This window comes from Amphimedon queenslandica, unplaced genomic scaffold, assembly GCF_000090795.2.
Source record: "Amphimedon queenslandica unplaced genomic scaffold, v1.1 AMPQUscaffold_13457, whole genome shotgun sequence".
NCBI classification, from domain to species: Eukaryota; Metazoa; Porifera; class Demospongiae; order Haplosclerida; family Niphatidae; genus Amphimedon; species Amphimedon queenslandica.
Window position 1 is genome coordinate 54,303 of NW_003546307.1, and position 18,255 is coordinate 72,557.

The following is an 18,255-nucleotide window of genomic DNA, read 5'->3' on the forward strand; positions in this document are numbered from 1 at the left end:
TGTAAATTTCATAAATTAGCACTGCCTGGCTTTCATTAGTGAGATTTGGGCTATCACTTGATAACATTTTAATCCAGTTATGACGCGGATTTGCTGACGTACGTGTATGCGTGCATTTTAAAGTCCATATAGTACAGTGGGTATAATATGTGAATGTTGATTATCCTCAGGCAACAAATACCACCTAATCAATGAAAGCGGTACACACCTGTATTATATCAATGCGTGTGTGTGTGTGTGTGTGTGTGTGTGTGTGTGTGTGTGTGTGTGTGTGTGTGTGTGTGTGTGTGTGTGTGTGTGTGTGTGTGTGTGTGTGTGTGTGTGTGTGTGTGTGTGCATGCTCTGCCTGATGTGTGTTTGTGTAGTGCAGTTGTACTATGTCATCAACATGTCTTTAAACTAAAAATCATTTTATGTTTTGCATTTTTTCTAAAGTTCAATAGTTCAGGAGTGTAACATGATAGATCAACTCAATATGCCCTGGTGGGAAAAGAGGGAGGCAATCATCTCTCTTTCTCTCCTCCCTCTCCTCTTTATATCAAAGCTGTCCTTATGTTACGTGTGTGGTTGATTGTAGATACAGTAATGTCATCCACATGTGATTGCCAATCGTGCCGTAATTATGAATAATGAAATTGAATATATTTTTTAATTGTGTTACGCGTACCTCAAACGAAATATTGATAATAATTATTGTTTATTGCATAATTTAATGCATAGTAACATCTCTTTTTGTTGAGGTTATGGCTCTCACTAGTTTTTCCTGTCCTCAATTTTTGTGGTCAGTGACTTGTCAGGTTTTATTCTCATGCGTGTACATGTACATGTACATACGTACTAATGTAATTATATTTGATACACCCTCAATCAGACTGGCTTCATTTCAATCAGTCAAGAATGATGTAGTCAACAATTTGTGGAGTATATGTACATTAATGTGTATGTGTGTGGCTGTGAACCAGGCTGCATAGCTTTAGCCTCTGGACCCATTACTTACTTCCGCTTGATGAAAGATAAGCATGCCTTGTCTAATGTATCTAAAAGTGTTTGCATGCTTTCATGAATAAGGAAAGAAGAATGGTGGAGGAGTCTTATATTTTGGGCTAGAGTATAGATTAAGTCTACTCTTGGTAATGGATGATTATTAAACAAGCTGAGACACGATATGTGTTTTAAACTCTGTACCTGTTATGATCATTATCACATCCTTATGTCACTAATACTTGATGTCATTTGATTGAGAGAGAGAGAGGATAAAGAGAGAGGATAGATTAAGAAGACACCAAAGTTATAGTGACCACAGAGACCCCAAATTATTAATACTCACCGCAAGCACTAGATATGTAATAGATGATATAACTATTTATCCTATTAATGCAAAACAGCTTGTTTTGAGGTGGTTCCTTATCTCATGCTCCCTTGTCTAATAATTAGAACTATCATGACGTGTTTACTTTGACTAGCCAGCGAATCTATAGTTACCTTAGTTACTGTTTTCAGTTTGCCATGGAGACCAACAGGTTGTCCTATGATGTCAGACGACCTTGTTTTAATTGTATTTTCAGTCATTGCCAAGACAATGACCATGTATGATAATGGCATGTGAGGAATTTGTTAATTAATTGGTGTTTTCATTGTCCACAGTGCGCATTCATGGCTTCCCTATTTGAATAAGAATGAATAAATTTTAATTATAATATTGGATAATCAAAACTTTTTATAGCTCATTCCTTTAGTGCTAAAGCTTGAATCAACCTTGAATAATTTAGTACCCATTAATGTACACTAGTTGTTTAATTGCTGTAGTTTAACTTCAATCCTATTCGTACAAATCAAGGCATTATATACTAAAGAGATTCATACTTGTACAAATATTTAATGTATGCACATGATGTTGGAGATAACAAATGAATGATGTGATGCTGATAAATGGTGCCTTCATTCTTGCACAACCATCTCTAGTATGATAATTCCTTCTAAGTATGATAATTCCGTAGTAAGAGAATGTAGCAACAGTGTGGTATTTATGGAGAGTAAGAGTACATACTGTATGTGCAGGTACAAAATAGTTTGCATGGCCTAAGGCATAATAAGTAATCCAATAGCAGAATAGTCTCACTACCTGCTAAGAGTGAGTGAATAAGAATTATAAATGGCTGGTGAGCAATGAATAGCAGTCAATGGGCCACTTGTGCCTTTGTGAAACTAATTTGGCCAGGGGCTATCAAAACACTGCCACCACTAGTGGTAGTCATGCCTGCTTGGAATGGGTAGAAATGTTATTTTAAAAGGCACCAAGTGTCTGCCTCTTTCCCTCTGTACCCTCACTCATTATTTCTTTCTCTCTCAGAATAGAAAACCACCATAAGATCACAACCCAGGATATTAGTAGTTTTATACTGTATCAGAGTGCTATCAATATGTATTCTATAGAATGTACTGCCTTTATAAATTCATTTGTTGCTAGGATAACACTGAAAGACTGTGTGGTGAATGCACCTGTACTTTAAAATGAGGGGGGACTTCCCTGCTTCATTCCCCTTCTCCCTCTTTCTTTCTCTTTTCCAGCCTCCTTGGCTCCGATCTCTCACAATTTCTAAGAACTGCCTGCCTCTGGTTTCTAGTGGCTAGTAAATCTAGCAGGGAACTAATGTACCTCATAAAATCCCCATCCATTTCTTTATGTAACTTATATGATTATTGTAGTACATGTGTAAGTGTATCTGTTCTTATAGTATAGTATATTGTAGAATTGAATTCTTTTAGTCTGTTTTCCGTTGTTGAGATTCTAGTAAATAATTGTTTCTTTTATGTAGTCATGATGCTATTCAGGCATCATTCATAGGCCCACGCTGCCCCAGTCTGTCTTATCAGTCTTAGCGAGTGTTTCTCTGCGTGTTCATGAAGCGTGTCATCGCAGTGTTGCTTATGTTTTCTCTTTGTTATATTTATTAGTGTGTGTTTACCAGTTGCTTCTCTCTAGTGTTAGATCGTTGGGACTCATCTGGTGACAAATTGTATACACATTGTTGTTCCCTGTTGCATTATGCATCCAGTCAACCAGCAAACACTCATCATCATCTGATCTAACTTGTATACAATACGCGTATACCATAATTACTAAATATAATAATATAATTTTCACAACAATAACAGCAGGAGTTTTCAGTATTGGCAATGCATAAGGAATGTGGATAGCTTTCTGTAAATAACTAAGAAGAGAGAGAGAGAGTGTGTGTGTGTGTGTGTGAACTGTGTATAGGTTATAAAGTTAATTAGTTGACTTAAAAGAAATGCATATACGTATGGCTTTCTTTTTACTAAATTCATTCTTGCATATTTTTCGATAAAAATGCGGCCAAAAACACACATTGATTGTAAGCTTTTACCAAAGCCTGGTTTATGTGTCCTTCGATGTTGTGTACGTTTATTAACTTTCAGTATCGTAAAAATGTCCTCTCCCAACTCTCCAAAAACTAATTGTGTTTTTAACAACAGATCATAGAGCGACACTTTCACAAGATTGGGTATGTCACTTTGTTGAGTCATATTTGGGAAGAAGTTCCTTCAATCTCTCTGTCACTATTTTTATTGACTGTCCCTGTTTCAGTTTTCTACAATACCGCCTCAGTTTGTGATAGTCTGCTTTCATTTTTTGCTTGCGCCTTAAAGTGTTTTGTACTAATTATATCCTTCCCTTCCCTTGTACCTCTTGATAAATGCATTTTTAGTGATTTCTATTATTAATATTATAATGTTATTATTATTATCATATTTATAGTGTGTGTTTTATATATCTATAATTGTTATCAGTGATGGTACGAGAATATATTTAATAGTTTCAAGATGCTATTTGTCTCTCTTATCTCTCCATATTTTGTCTATTTTTTATCTCTTATCATTTTGACCACTTACTCACTCATTCCTATACACTAAACTAACTTTTGTCTTATTATATTTATAACAGCCTTTCATCCCAACTACTCCTCATCAAGCCATCAGACTAGAAGGAAAGGTCTACCTACCAATATCACCTCGGACTTCTCCTCCCCCTCTCTCTCTCCCTGTTCTCTCAAATGAAGCTGAAAGGACGAGAAAGACTCATTTTTCTAACGACGTCTCTTTGGATCAAGTCCAACAAAAAGCACAATCACATATTAAAGGACAAGCTCAGGAGTGGTATGTAACAGGACATCTATTCCATGCATCAAAAACATGTAACCATGTACTAATCATGTACCAGCAAATGTAATTGCACATGTACATGCATTACACATGTCTAAGGTATGTAGTACATGCTGCATTTCTTAATTAAAACCTTTGTGTGTATACATTATGACATGTACAACATGTGCATGTACTTTTCCTTGAATTTCTATTCATCCCATTCACTATTCATTCAATCTATTGAACCGCCTTATTTTGATCGTCCTATTCATCCTTTGGACTTCATGTTTTGTGCATACATTCAACCATTGAACTGGCCATCAATGGATTCAGCCAGGGCATTGACTTTATTGAGCTATCCTCATCTTCTCTCTCTCTCTCTCTCCTTTCTTCTCTCCCCTCTCTCTCTCTCTTTCTCTCTCCCCCCCTCTCTCTCTAGGGCTAAACATGAGCTCTTAGTTCAGTTATTGTCTAGTCTCAGAGACAGCAATGTCTCCTTGGCTTCCTCTTCCTCTTCTCTGTCACATTCCCCTCGGCAATCTGTTGCCAGGGAATCTGATAACGTTGCCAATCTAGTTAAGGAAATTTTGTTACAGGAAGCTCTGAGCTTATATCATCCCCTGGAAGACTCCGAGACTAAAGAGGAAGAGGAGGAAGAGGAGGAAGGAGGGGAAGGAGAGGATTACAGTGACACTTCATTTGAAAGTGAAGTGATCACACCATTATCCACCCCATCCCCCACTCCTCCTTCCTCTCCGATCGTCATTCCCAAGGAAGCCACACCCATCATACACACCCCTGAGTTGACTCCTGTTGGCTCCTTGACAATCTCACCAAAGGAAGAGGAAGATGAACTCATTACACCCCAGGTATGCTGCTATTTGATTTTTAGCATGATTATGAATAGAAAATGAATTTAGTGGGTTGTTGTTAGTTTGAAATTGCAAACAACGTTATGAATGAGACTAATTTAATAACAAAATTGTAATGATAAAACAAGCTAATGACATTATGTATTTGAGAGGCTTGGGCTTTATTGGATTAGTGGATTAATATGGCATTGCAATTGTTGCTTGGTTAGTTTTCAGTTTTCTCTCTCACTCTTTCTCAGGGATCTCCTAATTCTCAATCTTCTATCACTTATGATAATTCTACTGTGTCTCATAAATCAACGACTAGTCATGCATACGAAGTACTAGCTGATACATCGTATGCCACCCCCACACCAACAGTCATCTCACTCCCTAATGACGCCAAAGAGAAAGATATTATTGTGGAAGAAGAAAAGTATGTTAGACATATTTTGTATTTTGTTTGTCAGTTTTTTAAGATAATAATTTTTGTAAATTACTCATATTGAGAGCCACAGGATTTGGGCATATAGTGCAGGCCGGGTTCTTGTCAGTCGATTTTAAAATTGTTCGAAAATTGCTAGGAGAAAATTTTTATTTTTATGATTCTAAAAAATATATACATGTACTTATGTTGTGTAGCAAGTTTGAGCTGATTTTGAGATGTTTTATATACGAATTAAGAAAAACCAGTCATACAGTAATGTATTTATTGTCTCTTCCTTTAGACCAGAAGTTCCCGAGTCTGTGACAGACTCCTCCTCTTTCTCCTCCTCTTCCTCGCAGAATAACACCCACAGTAAAGTACTGGTAACTAGTGATAGCAGTGTCACTACTGATAATGATATATCAGTAGGGGAAAATTTAAGGTATGTCGAAATAATCATTTAATTGTTCTTCGTACATAAGAAAATTAAAATATTTAAAGCATAAAAAATAATGATTTACATGTAAATATATATAATATCTACAACTAGAAATTTTCCCCTGTTGCTAGGTCGTTGCTAGGTGCTGTCCCACCTCAGCCGCCTACGGTTTGTAATGACGTATCACTGAGTGAAGGGGAAGTCCCTCTGTCACCTGGTGACACTCGCTGGAATGTATTTGTTGGTAATAGAGTCCAACAAACTAACCTTAGTACTGGTGAGTGAGTATTATGCTGCTGCTCTGTGTTGTTATTTTGGGAATTAGAAATTATTTTTCTTTTCATAATAATTATTTATACTAATAAAAAAATGATTTTTATTCTTTGTAGTTTGTCGCGTTACAGATCAATATACAGACAGCATGACAACTACCGAAGAGACTAATAAGGTGAGAGAGAGAGAGGTTTTTACTCTTGAAGTTGCTTTGAAATTGGTACATGGTAGTTTTTAATTGCTCTAAAATTTACCCCAATTTTTATTATATTTTCTGATACATATTGATGTAGTTATGCTATGTAGAAGTTTGAGCCGATTTCGACTTCAATTTTTCAAGTTATGACCATTTTTTAAATCTTCAAATTTTGCCTGTACTATAGCCCATGATTTTTTCCAAAAAATGGCTCCAAAATCACCCCCAATTTTTATTACATTTTCTGATACATATTGATGTAGTTATGCTATGTAGAAAGTTTAAGCCGATTTCGACTTCAATTTTTCAAGCTATGACCATTTTTTAAATCTTCAAATTTTGCCTGTACTATAGCCCATGATTTTTTCCAAAAAATGGCTCAGAAATCACCTTCAATTTTTATTACATTTTCTGATATATATTGATGTAGTTATGCTATGTAGAAAGTTTGAGCCGATTCCGACTTCAATTTTTCAAGTTATGACCATTTTTTAAAAACATCAAATTTTGAAAAAATACCCTGTACTATAGCCCATGGTTTTTTCCAAAAAATGGCTCCGAAATCACCCCCAATTTTTATTACATTTTCTGATACATATTGATGTAGTTATGCTGTGTAGAAATTTTGAGCCGATTCCAACTTCAATTTTTCAAGTTATGACCATTTTTTTAAAAACATCAAATTTTCAAAAAATACCCTGTACTATAGCCCATGGTTTTTTCCAAAAAATGGCTCCGAAATCACCCCCAATTTTTATTACATTTTCTGATACATATTGATGTAGTTATGCTGTGTAGAAATTTTGAGCCGATTCCAACTTCAATTTTTCAAGTTATGACCATTTTTTTAAAAACATCAAATTTTCAAAAAATACCCTGTACTATAGCCCATGGTTTTTTCCAAAAAATGGCTTGGAAATCACCTTCAATTTTTATTACATTTTTTGATACATATTGACGTAGTTATGCTATGTAGAAAGTTTGAGTTGATTCTGACTTCAATTTTTCAAGTTATGACTATTTTTTTAATCTTCAAATTTTACATGTACATGTACATAGTTATTTTTGTTAGTGATACATCAGAATATGCAATTGTCTGTTATATTTAGTCATATATATATTTTAGTCCATGCATGGTGTCTGGCCAAATTTTAAAAAGTTTAACTTAAAACATTGTGATTGTTCACATGCAGTTGTGGCTTTAGCCTTCTCTTCCTCTTCCTCTCCAGGAATCCATAACGCCATTCCAGCTAAATATATTGACTCCTGGTTTTCCAATGCAGCCTTCTCTTCTCTCCTTTCACCATCATCCTCCTCGTCATGCTGCTACTGCTTTCATCTCAACTCCTTTTAATAACAATGAGCGATCTTCTAAAAGAGGAACAAGTAAAGAAGCTGTAGCTGATATTAAATCTACAAATGACAATGCTATTATGAGTAGCGGCTCTAACAATAATGATGATGATACTTTGGCCCATGTTCCTTCGCTCTCTGACGAACCTCACTCGTTAAATAATCAACTAACTCCTCCTCCTTTATCACCAGGAGAAGTGCCCTGCCCTCACTCAAGGGGCAAGGTGGCTACAGGCTCTCCCCAACTCTCCGAAGGAGAAGTCCCAGTTTTTACTCATAAAAAAAGCAAAAAGACAAGAGAGGGGACAGTTGTTATTAATTTGTCGCGTAACAGAAAAAGTGACAATTCTAACGACGGAGCTCAAGTTGTTCGAGTAGCTCCTGTTAAAAAGTCTGTTTCATTGGCCACACCTTCACAGCCTCAGTGGGTCTCCCAAAGTGTCTTACGTTCCTCTTCTAAGTCTTCGTTGCCAAGAAAACCGTACGATAGAATTGCTGATCCAGACCCAGTATTTAATATTTCTTCAAGGGGTCCTGTGATGATATTGGATACTGATAATGATCATAATGCATCGTCTATAGATTCACTAACATTGACTTGATTATAGGACAAAAATAGCAACCATATATATATTCACTTTATTTTATGTTATTTTATTCAAAAAAAATTAATAATAATTAAAAATAAAATAAAATTAAAAATTAAGGCATGTGATGTCATAGTTAAACTCGGAAGTGACATCACTTAATTTCCAACCACGTGTGTCATGGCTGATGTAATGGATGAAGATTCCGGCTCTGATTTTGGTGACTGGAGCGGATTAGAGGACGTAAGAGGAAGAGAGAGATCATTTAATGAGTATTGAATTATGTTAGGATGATGATGAAGACATTATGTTGTATGGAGAAGAGGAAAAGGGTACAAATATTACCACATCTGATGTGAGTCTCCATAGATATAATAATAATTATTATCATTTGAGGTCTCTAATTAGGTATCAGATTTCATGCAAAGGATCGGGCTTTCCTCTTGCATGTCCCAGCCTGATTGGGGGAGCTGGCCAGCCCAACCCAGCAAAGATAAGAAGAAAATGAAGGAAATTATTAACCCTCGTCCAGCTAAAAATAAAAAAGAATTAGCTCCGCCCATCAGCAATGGAAAACTAAAGAAGAATAAATCAACCATTCCAGTTAAGAAAGAGGTTATCCATCTTGTCAATGGAAAGCAGGAAAAACTAGCTTCTGAAGCAAAGAAGAAAAATGCTCTTAAGATGAGGAAAGATGCACCTGCTCTCAAGCCTAGGAAAAGAAACAATGAAGTGAAAGAACCATCCTCCACTGGTGTTAATGCAGAGGCAGCCCCTGTAATTACTCCTGATGATATAAAGAGCAGCATGTCAATCAATGTTAGTGATGAATTTCTGTGAAGCATTATTATTTTTTTTTTCTGATAGGCTACAGAGGGTGGGACTGTAATGAACATGGCGTCAAAAGAATTAGAGGATAGATTATTGAAGCTGGAATTTAAGGAACACTCTAAGGTCCTGGTTCCAATGGAGATTGATAAACTATGGCACGAAGAGGTTAGCAATTACTGTAGCACTGAGTTAGCCTTTATACCTTCCTCTCCCCCCTCTCTCTCTCTCTCTCTCTCTCTCCTTTCCTCCTGTATAATGTTACCATAGTCTAATTCTGATAACGGCACAGTAGTAGTATCACAGCCAGTGCTAGATCATGTGCTCTCTGTGGCTGGTCAAATTATGACTTGTGAATTGAAGCTATACAGACAATGTAAGGAGGAGGAGGAGGAGGAGTGGGTTTTGTTGATGTAGTTCATTTATAGTGAGGGAGAAGAAGAGAGGCCGGGACGTCCAATGGCTCAAGACTGTTCTCTCCTCTGGGACTCTTAACGATAAGATGGCCGCCATGACCCTTCTCATTCAAGTAATTATTATTGTTATTGTTGTTGTTATTGTTGTTGTTGTTATTGTTGTTATTATTATTAGGAGTCTACGGTACATTCTCTCTCCACTATTGATTTCTTTATAGCAATGAGCAAGAAACGTAGCAAAAGGGAAAATCTACTTGCCATCGGTATGGTAATGATGATATATGACATACCCAGATTTATAAAATTGTGTTTAAAAATGTCATTTTGTATTTCAGATCATTTTAAAGATCTTTTGATTTCTGATGTCCTTCCAGAGTCTCGTAAGCTAAAATACATTAAACAGCGTCCACTTGATAAGTTAATTGATGGTGATGGGTGTGGTCCTGTAACATTTGATCCTCGAGTTCTCTTTCTGTGGCACTTTGAGCATCAGTTGAAGACCAAATACTGTCATTTCGTAGAACTACTGAAGGTTATTAAATCACGTGTATAATAGTGTAACTAATAGTATAATTTGTTTCTGTGTTTTAGGAGCTTTTGCATGACCCTGTTGCTGAAATTAGAGAGAAAATAACTGGTACTTGTTACAAAAAGAATCCTACATTTTATTCCACCTTCTCTCTCTCTCTTTCTCTCTCTCTTTCTCTCTCTCTCTCTCTTTCTTTAGGTGTTGTTTTTGATCTTTTATATCACAGACCAGAGCAAGAGCAAGTAAAACCATCTGCTTGTTCCCTTTCTTCCATTGTTACTTTTTATTGTTTAGCTATTGTTGAAAATACTTGTCAATAAGTTAGGCGATCCCAACAGAAAAATTGCATCGAAGTGCATTCTATTGTTGCAGAAACTTTGTATGTTCATCTTGTTAATTTTTTGTCATTTTTGCCTCTTCTTATCTCAGTGACTCAGCATGTGAACATGAAATTGATTGTTGTTCGTGAGATTGAATCACTTTTATATCGACCAAACATCTTATCAAAAACACAGTTAGTACAATCACTATTGAATTCAATCCACTCCTAACTTATTCCCCATATAGATATTACTGCATTTGTTTCCTCAATCAAATCGTCATTGGTCCTTCTGATCAACTCCTCCCACAGAAGCTGGTATCACTTTACTTTAGTTTCTTCAAGTTTTATGTCGACAAGAACGACTTTGATGCAAAAATATTGAGTGCACTGCTAACTGGAGTGAACAGGGCGTTGCCCTTTCTGAAGAGTTAGTATATGAAAAATTGTGAAAAAAATCTTTTTTTAGCTTTTTTGGTATATAGTATAATTGTCGTCATTGTTATTTTTAGGTGACGTTCCATCGTTTGATGATCATTTAAATTCATTATTCAAGATATCACAGATTGGCCCATTGGCCACCAGCATACAGTCCCTCACTCTCCTTTATCAGGTCATGGAGAAAAGGACTTCGGTCTCTTCTCGGTTTTATCGGGCATTATATAGAAAACTGAGCAACCCCCAATTAAGTACACGTACGGGTCAACAGGTAGGTGTGGTTATGGGTGTGGTTTTTTTGGTTTTAGAGTTTTAATTTGTAGGCCATGTTTTTGAATTTGTTGTTTAAATCTTTGAAAAGTGATCCTGAGTTGAACCGTAATAAGGTACTATACATTGTTCATAGTGTACGTGGTGACGTTACATGTGATACATGTATTTCTATAGGCTTACATGAAGCGTATCCTACAGTCATGTGACTATCACATGCCTCATTATGTGTGTGGGTGTCTACTGATTTTATCTGAAGTATGTTTAGTATTGATTATTCTTTTTCTTCTTATTATTTTTTGAATCTGCTCGTTCTCTTCCTTGCGAATCAGGTTCTTAAAGTGAAGCCGTTTCTTTGGCCGTTCGTTTTACAATCTGATCCTGACGAGAAATTTAAGGATGTTCCTGAAGATCTTTCAAGACATGAAAGAGAGGACTCTGAAGCTGAGGGAGAGAGAGAAGAGGAGGAAGATGAAGAAGATAAAAACACAGAAATTTACAGCTTGACAGCAAGAGACCCATCCTATTGTAAAGCAGAACTAACCACTTTATGGGAACTAACGAGAGTAAATAAAAAATTAACAATTAAATAATACAAAAATATTATTTAATTCTTATTTTTATTATTTTGTTGTTTCTAGTTGACTCATCACTATCATCCTTCAGTTCAAGCGTTTGCAACTCAATTGGCATCTGTGAGTTCCTTTTGACCACACCTACTCACCACACCCATTTTAGGGGAATGCTATTTTATATGACGGCGATCCTCTCAGTGATTTTACAATTATCCGGTTCCTGGATCATTTCGTGCACAAGAACCCTAAACAAAAATCTTCTGACCATGGGGGGTCGCTTATGCAGGTATTTGGAAATTTTGGCAATTTTTTAAATTTTTTGTTTAAAGCCAACGGGTAGCTTGATAAAAACTGAAGTGTATACTCTACCAGGTAAGGGGTGGGGTCTGTTTGTTGCTATGGTAACGTAATCGCAGGGTCTATTTCTGAACTGGCAAAGATGAATGAGAACGAAGTTAGAAATGACCTTCAGTTTATACACAAGTGAGACAGCAGTAGTTAATAATTTTAAAATCATGATCTCTCTCTCTCCCTCTCTCTCTCTCAAGGTTTATGAGAAGAGATGTTGAGATGCATAAAGTTGATCCGACTAAAGCCACAAAGCTGAGCAGGAGAGAAAGGAAGAGGAAAAAGAGCAAAGATACCGCCCTACTTTCAGACAAGGAGGACGAAGAGATTGAAGAAACTGCTGATTTTGCTAGGTAAGACAATCTAAATTTCAATTTATAGCAGCTATGGTTTCCAACACATAATCAACATTATTATTATTATTATTATTATTATTATTATTATTATTATTATTGTCACAGTGAGTTTAAGAAACAAGTTGAGAATGAAAAGAAAAATAAGAAGAAAAATGTTAAAAAGAAAAAGAAAGCTTCCAGTGACAATAGCGAAGACAGTGCATCAGAAGGTAGTGCATTCTAATTGATCAACTATGAATAATTAATTAATCTATGAATAATTAATTAATCTATGACTATATAATTAGGTGATTACAGTGACATGAGTTTTAGTGACTTTGAGGATAGCATGGACGACGTTTCTGATGAAGAGGAGGAGGAGAGAGGAAGAACTAAGAGAAAGAAGAAGGAAGACCTCGACCAAATGGAGAGACTTTTATTGGATAACCTTTCATCTTCCGATGAAGAGGGTGGAGATGATGTGACAATGAATAATAAAAGAGGAAGACAGAAAGAGGATGAGATGGATTTCAATAACAAATCAAAGAGGTAGGCTCTATACTGTAGTCCATAGTACCTATTTTTGAGCCTCATGTTTTACCTTATAAGTCAAAAATTTGTGGCTGGAATTGACTTAAGAAACAGCTTACATGTACCTTTTATCTCCTTTTATTAGGACAAAGAACAGTTCCGTGTTCGCATCAGCTGAAGAAGTATTTCTTATAATTTTAGCTACTAATTTTTTACTATTTTGCTTAGTTTGCTCATCTCCTTGAAGGCTCCGATGAAAAAAGAAAGAAGTCGAAAGAGAGCAAGTGGGAGGAATTAAGATCTTCTGACTATCGGGGGAGTGGGTTCAGAAGAGGCCAAGGAGGAAGAGGAAGAGGAAGAGGGAGAGGAGGAAGGGAAGAGAGAGGAGGAAGAGGAATGGGGAGGAGAGAAACAAGTAGAGGAAGAGGAGGTTTCAGAGGACAGCAACGAGGAAGAGGAGGAAGGGAAGAGAGAGGAGGAGGAGGAATGGGGAGGAGAGAAACAAGTAGAGGAAGAGGAGGTTTCAGAGGACAGCAACGAGGAAGAGGAGGAAGAACTAGAGGGGGAGGGAGAGGAGGAAGGGAAGAGAGAGGAAGAGGAGGAGGGAGGAGAGAAACAAGTAGAGGAAGAGGAGGAGGTTTCAGAGGAACTAGAGGACAGCAACGAGGAAGAGGAGGAATCGGGAGAGGAAAAGGGAAGGGAGGAAGAGGAGGGCAGAGGAAAGAAGTAAAATCTAAAGGGAGATATTTTTCCTGATAATTAATTTATTATTTAATTTTATTTAATATTCATTGTTAATTTTGTAAATTAAAAATGTCTTCCACATCTGTAATGATTCGACTTATTTCTGCTTCTGTTTGTGCCGCTAATAAATCTGGAGCCATCATCAGAGAAGTACTGAAAACAGGAGAGCTGGGCATTGTCCAGAAAGTAGGTTCAAGCCCAGGATCAATCATCTCAGTAATGACCTTTTACTGTGCTTTCTCCTCCCCTTTAATGATAGGGTGTGAATGATCCTCAAACAGAAGCTGATAGGAGAGCTCAGAGATGCATTTCAGCCACCATTCAAAGTAGATTCCCTGAAATCAACCTGATCGGTGAAGAGGTACAGATATGTACACTAGAGTCAACATAATGAATGATGCATGCAGCAATCTTACAAAAATTAACATTAAACATTGTACAACAATATCTATAGGATGTTGCAGTTGAAAGTGATGACTATACATTGGTCAAACCCGACGAAGAGAGTGACGATGTCTTAAAAGAGACGTGCCCTCCAGATTTAGTAAACCTTAAAGAAAATGACGTAATTTACAATAATGTTAATATTTTATTTGAAACGCTACCTTTGTTTAGTTGACGGTGTGGGTCGACCCTTTGGATGGCACAAAAGAATTCACTGAAGGTAGAGATCTACTGCAGATTAATGTGTATGCACTGGGTATTTTGCCAGAAATGAAAAGGAGCGAATTCTTTATTTTTATCATTTTCCTGATACATATATGTGTTTTTATATTGTGTAGCAAGTTTGAGCTGATTCCGATCAAAATTAGATTTTTTATGAATTTTTAAAGTTACTCCAAAATTGGGCGAAATTCCCTAAACTATTATAGTACAGGGTGTTTGGCCAAATTTTGCCAAAAATGACTAGGAGACAATTCTCCATTTTTATAATATTTTCTGATACATATACATGTTCTTATGTTGTGTAGCAAGTTTGAGCCGATTCCGATTGAATTTGGATTTTTTATGAATTTTTAAAGTTGCTCCAAATGCCATGTATTGTATTGTAGTACTTTTCAGCTTATGAAACATGCTTTGTGGGAAGAACTGTACAGTATTAATAATATAAAATTCTTATGATGCTTAGCTTGTAGCTGTGAGAATATTGCCCATTTTGATAGGTTTCCCTGAACATGTGACTGTATTGATTGGTATATCGTATAATGAAAGACCAGTGGGTGGGGTCATTCATCAACCGTTCTACGGACCAACAGGACGTACAGTATGGGGTCTAGTAGGAGGAGCAGTGAAGGGTATGACACCAGTGGCTTCAGGGGACCCTGGAGAGAAGCTAAGTGAAGGAGGACTGAGGATTGTCGTTACTAGATCACACATGAGCCAGACTGTTAGGGACGCTGTTGATGCTTTGAATCCAAAAGAGGTAATGCTGATATTAATACTGATATTAATACTGATATCGATACTGATATTAAGATACTGTTGATATACTAACACTGATATTAGTACTATTGATATGCTAATATTAATACCACTAATTATATTGATGTTATACTTTGGCAGACTTCCCTTGAAGGCATGTTATTCTTAATAGTGTTTTGACTAGGAATATTATTTTGCATTTTTTATGCAAGTGTCTCTTTCAGCCTTTAGTCCAGTAGTAGTGATATCAGCCTTTCCTTTGAGATGCATGCCAGAAACAACTCCACACAGTCAAAATAATAATTATTATTTAACTATCAAAACTGGCAGCCATAGCATCACATGATTCTTATCATCTACTCACTTCCTCAGTAGCAGTCAACCTTATACTCAAAATGTAGGGCAAACAACTCTAGCCTGTTTCTGAATATAAAGGTCAAATTTATAAAAATTTTAAGGACGTTGATTTACTTGAATATAGTCTATTAGACTTTGCCTAACAAAAACATGACGAGCCATCAACATGGTGTTGTTATCCTTCACTCCCACACACACACACACACCATATCACTATTACAGCTACTATTAAGTCACACACACACAAAAAATAAAAATTGTATTTTATAACATTACATCACCCAATCACTAATGATATTCACATTTCCATCATCATCATCATCATCATCATCATCATTATTATTATTCATTTATCAATAGGTATTACACGTTGGAGGCAGCGGCAATAAGATCCTCATGGTATTAGAAGGAGCAGCTGATGCTTACGTGTACGCTAGCACTGGAACCAAGAAATGGGACACTTGTGCAGCAGAAGCACTTGTAATGGCAGCTGGCGGTAAACTGACAAACGTTCATGGCTCCCACCTCCTCTATAACCCAACACAAATTATGAACAGCAAGGGAGTTGTCGTTACTATGCGTGGGCATGATGACCTCATTGCTAGGATACCGTCACCTGTCAAAGCTAAATTTTGCTAACTTCATGAAGAAGAATGATTAGGATACCTTTAAATTTATTTTTCACATATTTATTATTATAATAGCATATTAGGGAAAACTTTGAAAAAAATAATAATTAATTTGCAAAAATCATCAATCTTAATATGTAATTGACAAATTCAGCAATTAAGATGTTACACTAATAATAATAATAATAATAATAATAATAATACATGTAATAATTGGCAAAAATTATAGAATGAAAAGACACAGAAAAAGCAACTATAACAAAGAGCATGCTCAGTGCATCAATAATTAGAACTAAAATTAAATCAACAAAAAACAATATAGATAATAATATATATACACTTGGCTAATAAAAATATATTTTCATGCGTGGAAGAACAACGGTTTGCGTGCGTGCTTGCATATATGTTAGTGTGTGTATGTATTGCAATCTTGTCCATTTAACCAAAGAACTCCTGAGAGGCGTAGACCATGTAGAGGAACCCGTCCTCGTCTTTCTCTGTGTCATAAATATCACTCATAGTGGTGGCCATGCTGGCCATGCTCTTATTGTTGACTAAGAGATAGAAGGCCTGTGTGCTTGTAAGTCCCATTCGATTTCTAAATGACAAAAAAATAAAGTAAGGTGATACTGTTATGAATTTGTGATGGCCAATTATACTGTGTTATGCATTCCTATCAATTGATGCTAGAATTTATACCATAACAACTGACACATGGTGAAAGCTTTTATGCATGGCTTGTTAACGAAGAGAGAATGACAAACAATCGTTCCCCTCTTTTTACAAGTACAAGAAACAATTTACCTGATGATAGTCACAAACTGACTAAGTGTCAGCTCCTCTGGGACAAGAAACTTGGTCTTGTCTAAGATTGGTAGGTCCTTCTCTTTCTGATATCGCTCAACGATAACTGGGACTTTGTTGGGGAACTTAGATCTGATGCTAGCGACCTCATCCTTTCGACTAGCTACATGAGGAAATAAGAAGGAAAGAGGAACATAAAAGGTGAGTAGAAATGCTTAGGACAGCAGCACCTGCCTGTCATCAGCCACCCTCCCTAACAATGCATGTAACAAGCTCAGCAGCTGACAATAAATGAGATTCATGCCTCAAGCTATATTCATTATCCCTTGTCTAACTTTGTTCTGCCAACTAATTCCGTTACGTGTCATTTGTGCAATTCTGACAGTCAAGCACATTTGTGTGTGGAAAGAAGCCAAAGGGTTTGGTATGAATAATGTCAACTTGTTGTGAACTTATGCCAAAAATAGATATTAGAGAGAGAGGAAGGGAAAAGAAAAAGGGGAAGCCAGAAACAAGGTGGTATAGCCATTACCACTACTAAGGGTAGGCAGCTGATTAATTGCTTTGTGTCAGAGAGGCACCCTTTGAAGGCAGACAAGGATTACATAACCAGACACACCACACACTAATTCAGTAGCAGCAAGCTGTTTGTTAGATTACAGACACCAATGGATGAGTTGATGAGGCCATGTTGTCTTTGTTATGCTAAAACATACACAATACAGTACCACAGGGTTAATAATCCCACCCTCTCATCACTGATAAAAGAAAAGGATACAACCACAACCAGCTCTTTCATCTCTTCCTTAATTATATTAACACTACTGTATCACACAAAATAAATAGGAAAAAAAGACTGAAATTTGACTAATATTAACATTATGCTCTAGATCTAGTTAATTTTATGTGCCTTTGCTAACTCAAACTCACCAAAGCTCCTCCTTTGCTTGAAGGACTTCTGTTTACTGGTCATTGGCTCAACTTCACTAGTACTCATTCTAATAAAAAAGGAAGAAAAGAGGGAGGGAGAGAGAGAGAAATTCAAAAGAGGAGAAACGAGAAAAATGCTAAAATTAACAAGATACAAGCGAGGACAAACAATACACATTCGCGTATTCTAACACAAAACCATGATGTTAAAAGGGCGGTAAAGTAAAGCAACTTACTTATATTTAGGTGATAGACTTGTCTTAGAGAATGGCAAGAAGGAACAGCGAACAAACTAATAACGCAATGCACAGCAAAGGTCAGGCCAGTGACACTGATGATGCCAGTTTATAAGTGGTAGGCGGAGAGAAATTTACACTTTTGCGTCAACATGTTCTGCGCATGCTCAGAACGTGGTTATCTATAGTCTAGCCACGCCTTACAAATTAGACTATTCCCGCGTACTCGATTTGTGCATGCGCAGATTGAT

At 36.5% G+C, this 18,255-nt stretch overlaps 4 protein-coding genes across 5 annotated transcripts in view; 3 read left to right on the forward strand and 1 right to left on the reverse strand.

The window, feature by feature from the left end:
* The window catches only part of LOC109581143 (uncharacterized), a 49,505-nt gene extending 41,137 nt beyond the window's left edge, over positions 1-8,368 (forward strand). For both annotated transcript variants that reach the window (XM_019994949.1, XM_019994950.1), the window contains 7 exons: positions 3,968-4,179; positions 4,607-5,036; positions 5,279-5,454; positions 5,747-5,887; positions 6,016-6,161; positions 6,274-6,332; positions 7,583-8,368. In XM_019994949.1, the coding sequence (XP_019850508.1) occupies positions 3,968-4,179; positions 4,607-5,036; positions 5,279-5,454; positions 5,747-5,887; positions 6,016-6,161; positions 6,274-6,332; positions 7,583-8,308 (1,890 nt within the window). In that variant the 3' untranslated portion in view covers positions 8,309-8,368. The remainder of the gene's footprint in view (positions 1-3,967; positions 4,180-4,606; positions 5,037-5,278; positions 5,455-5,746; positions 5,888-6,015; positions 6,162-6,273; positions 6,333-7,582) is intronic.
* Positions 8,369-8,446: 78 nt separating this feature from the next.
* LOC100640110 (CCAAT/enhancer-binding protein zeta-like) lies at positions 8,447-13,612 on the forward strand. Its single transcript, XM_019995011.1, has 27 exons — positions 8,447-8,536; positions 8,583-8,648; positions 8,702-9,112; positions 9,161-9,289; positions 9,392-9,497; positions 9,550-9,650; positions 9,713-9,800; positions 9,873-10,069; positions 10,129-10,174; positions 10,265-10,308; positions 10,361-10,445; positions 10,496-10,580; positions 10,634-10,815; positions 10,898-11,094; positions 11,147-11,209; positions 11,271-11,351; positions 11,426-11,659; positions 11,735-11,788; positions 11,832-11,954; positions 11,998-12,040; positions 12,085-12,151; positions 12,217-12,369; positions 12,478-12,581; positions 12,660-12,900; positions 13,028-13,064; positions 13,111-13,297; positions 13,536-13,612. Exons 1-27 carry the CDS (start codon positions 8,474-8,476, stop codon positions 13,610-13,612), a joined length of 3,264 nt encoding a protein of 1,087 aa, XP_019850570.1. The 5' UTR covers positions 8,447-8,473.
* LOC100640237 (3'(2'),5'-bisphosphate nucleotidase 1-like) lies at positions 13,495-16,326 on the forward strand. The gene is made up of 6 exons (XM_019994978.1): positions 13,495-13,812; positions 13,886-13,987; positions 14,081-14,191; positions 14,242-14,290; positions 14,790-15,049; positions 15,766-16,326. The coding sequence occupies exons 1-6, from the start codon at positions 13,696-13,698 to the stop codon at positions 16,042-16,044; spliced, it is 918 nt and encodes a 305-aa protein (XP_019850537.1). The 5' UTR covers positions 13,495-13,695; the 3' UTR covers positions 16,045-16,326.
* LOC100640362 (microtubule-associated proteins 1A/1B light chain 3C-like) lies at positions 16,114-18,116 on the reverse strand. Its single transcript, XM_003385524.3, has 4 exons — positions 18,005-18,116; positions 17,769-17,836; positions 16,839-17,001; positions 16,114-16,632 (listed from the first exon to the last, which is right to left on the reverse strand). The coding sequence occupies exons 2-4, from the start codon at positions 17,833-17,835 to the stop codon at positions 16,473-16,475; spliced, it is 390 nt and encodes a 129-aa protein (XP_003385572.3). The 5' UTR covers position 17,836; positions 18,005-18,116; the 3' UTR covers positions 16,114-16,472.
* Between the last annotated feature and the right edge of the window lie 139 nt (positions 18,117-18,255).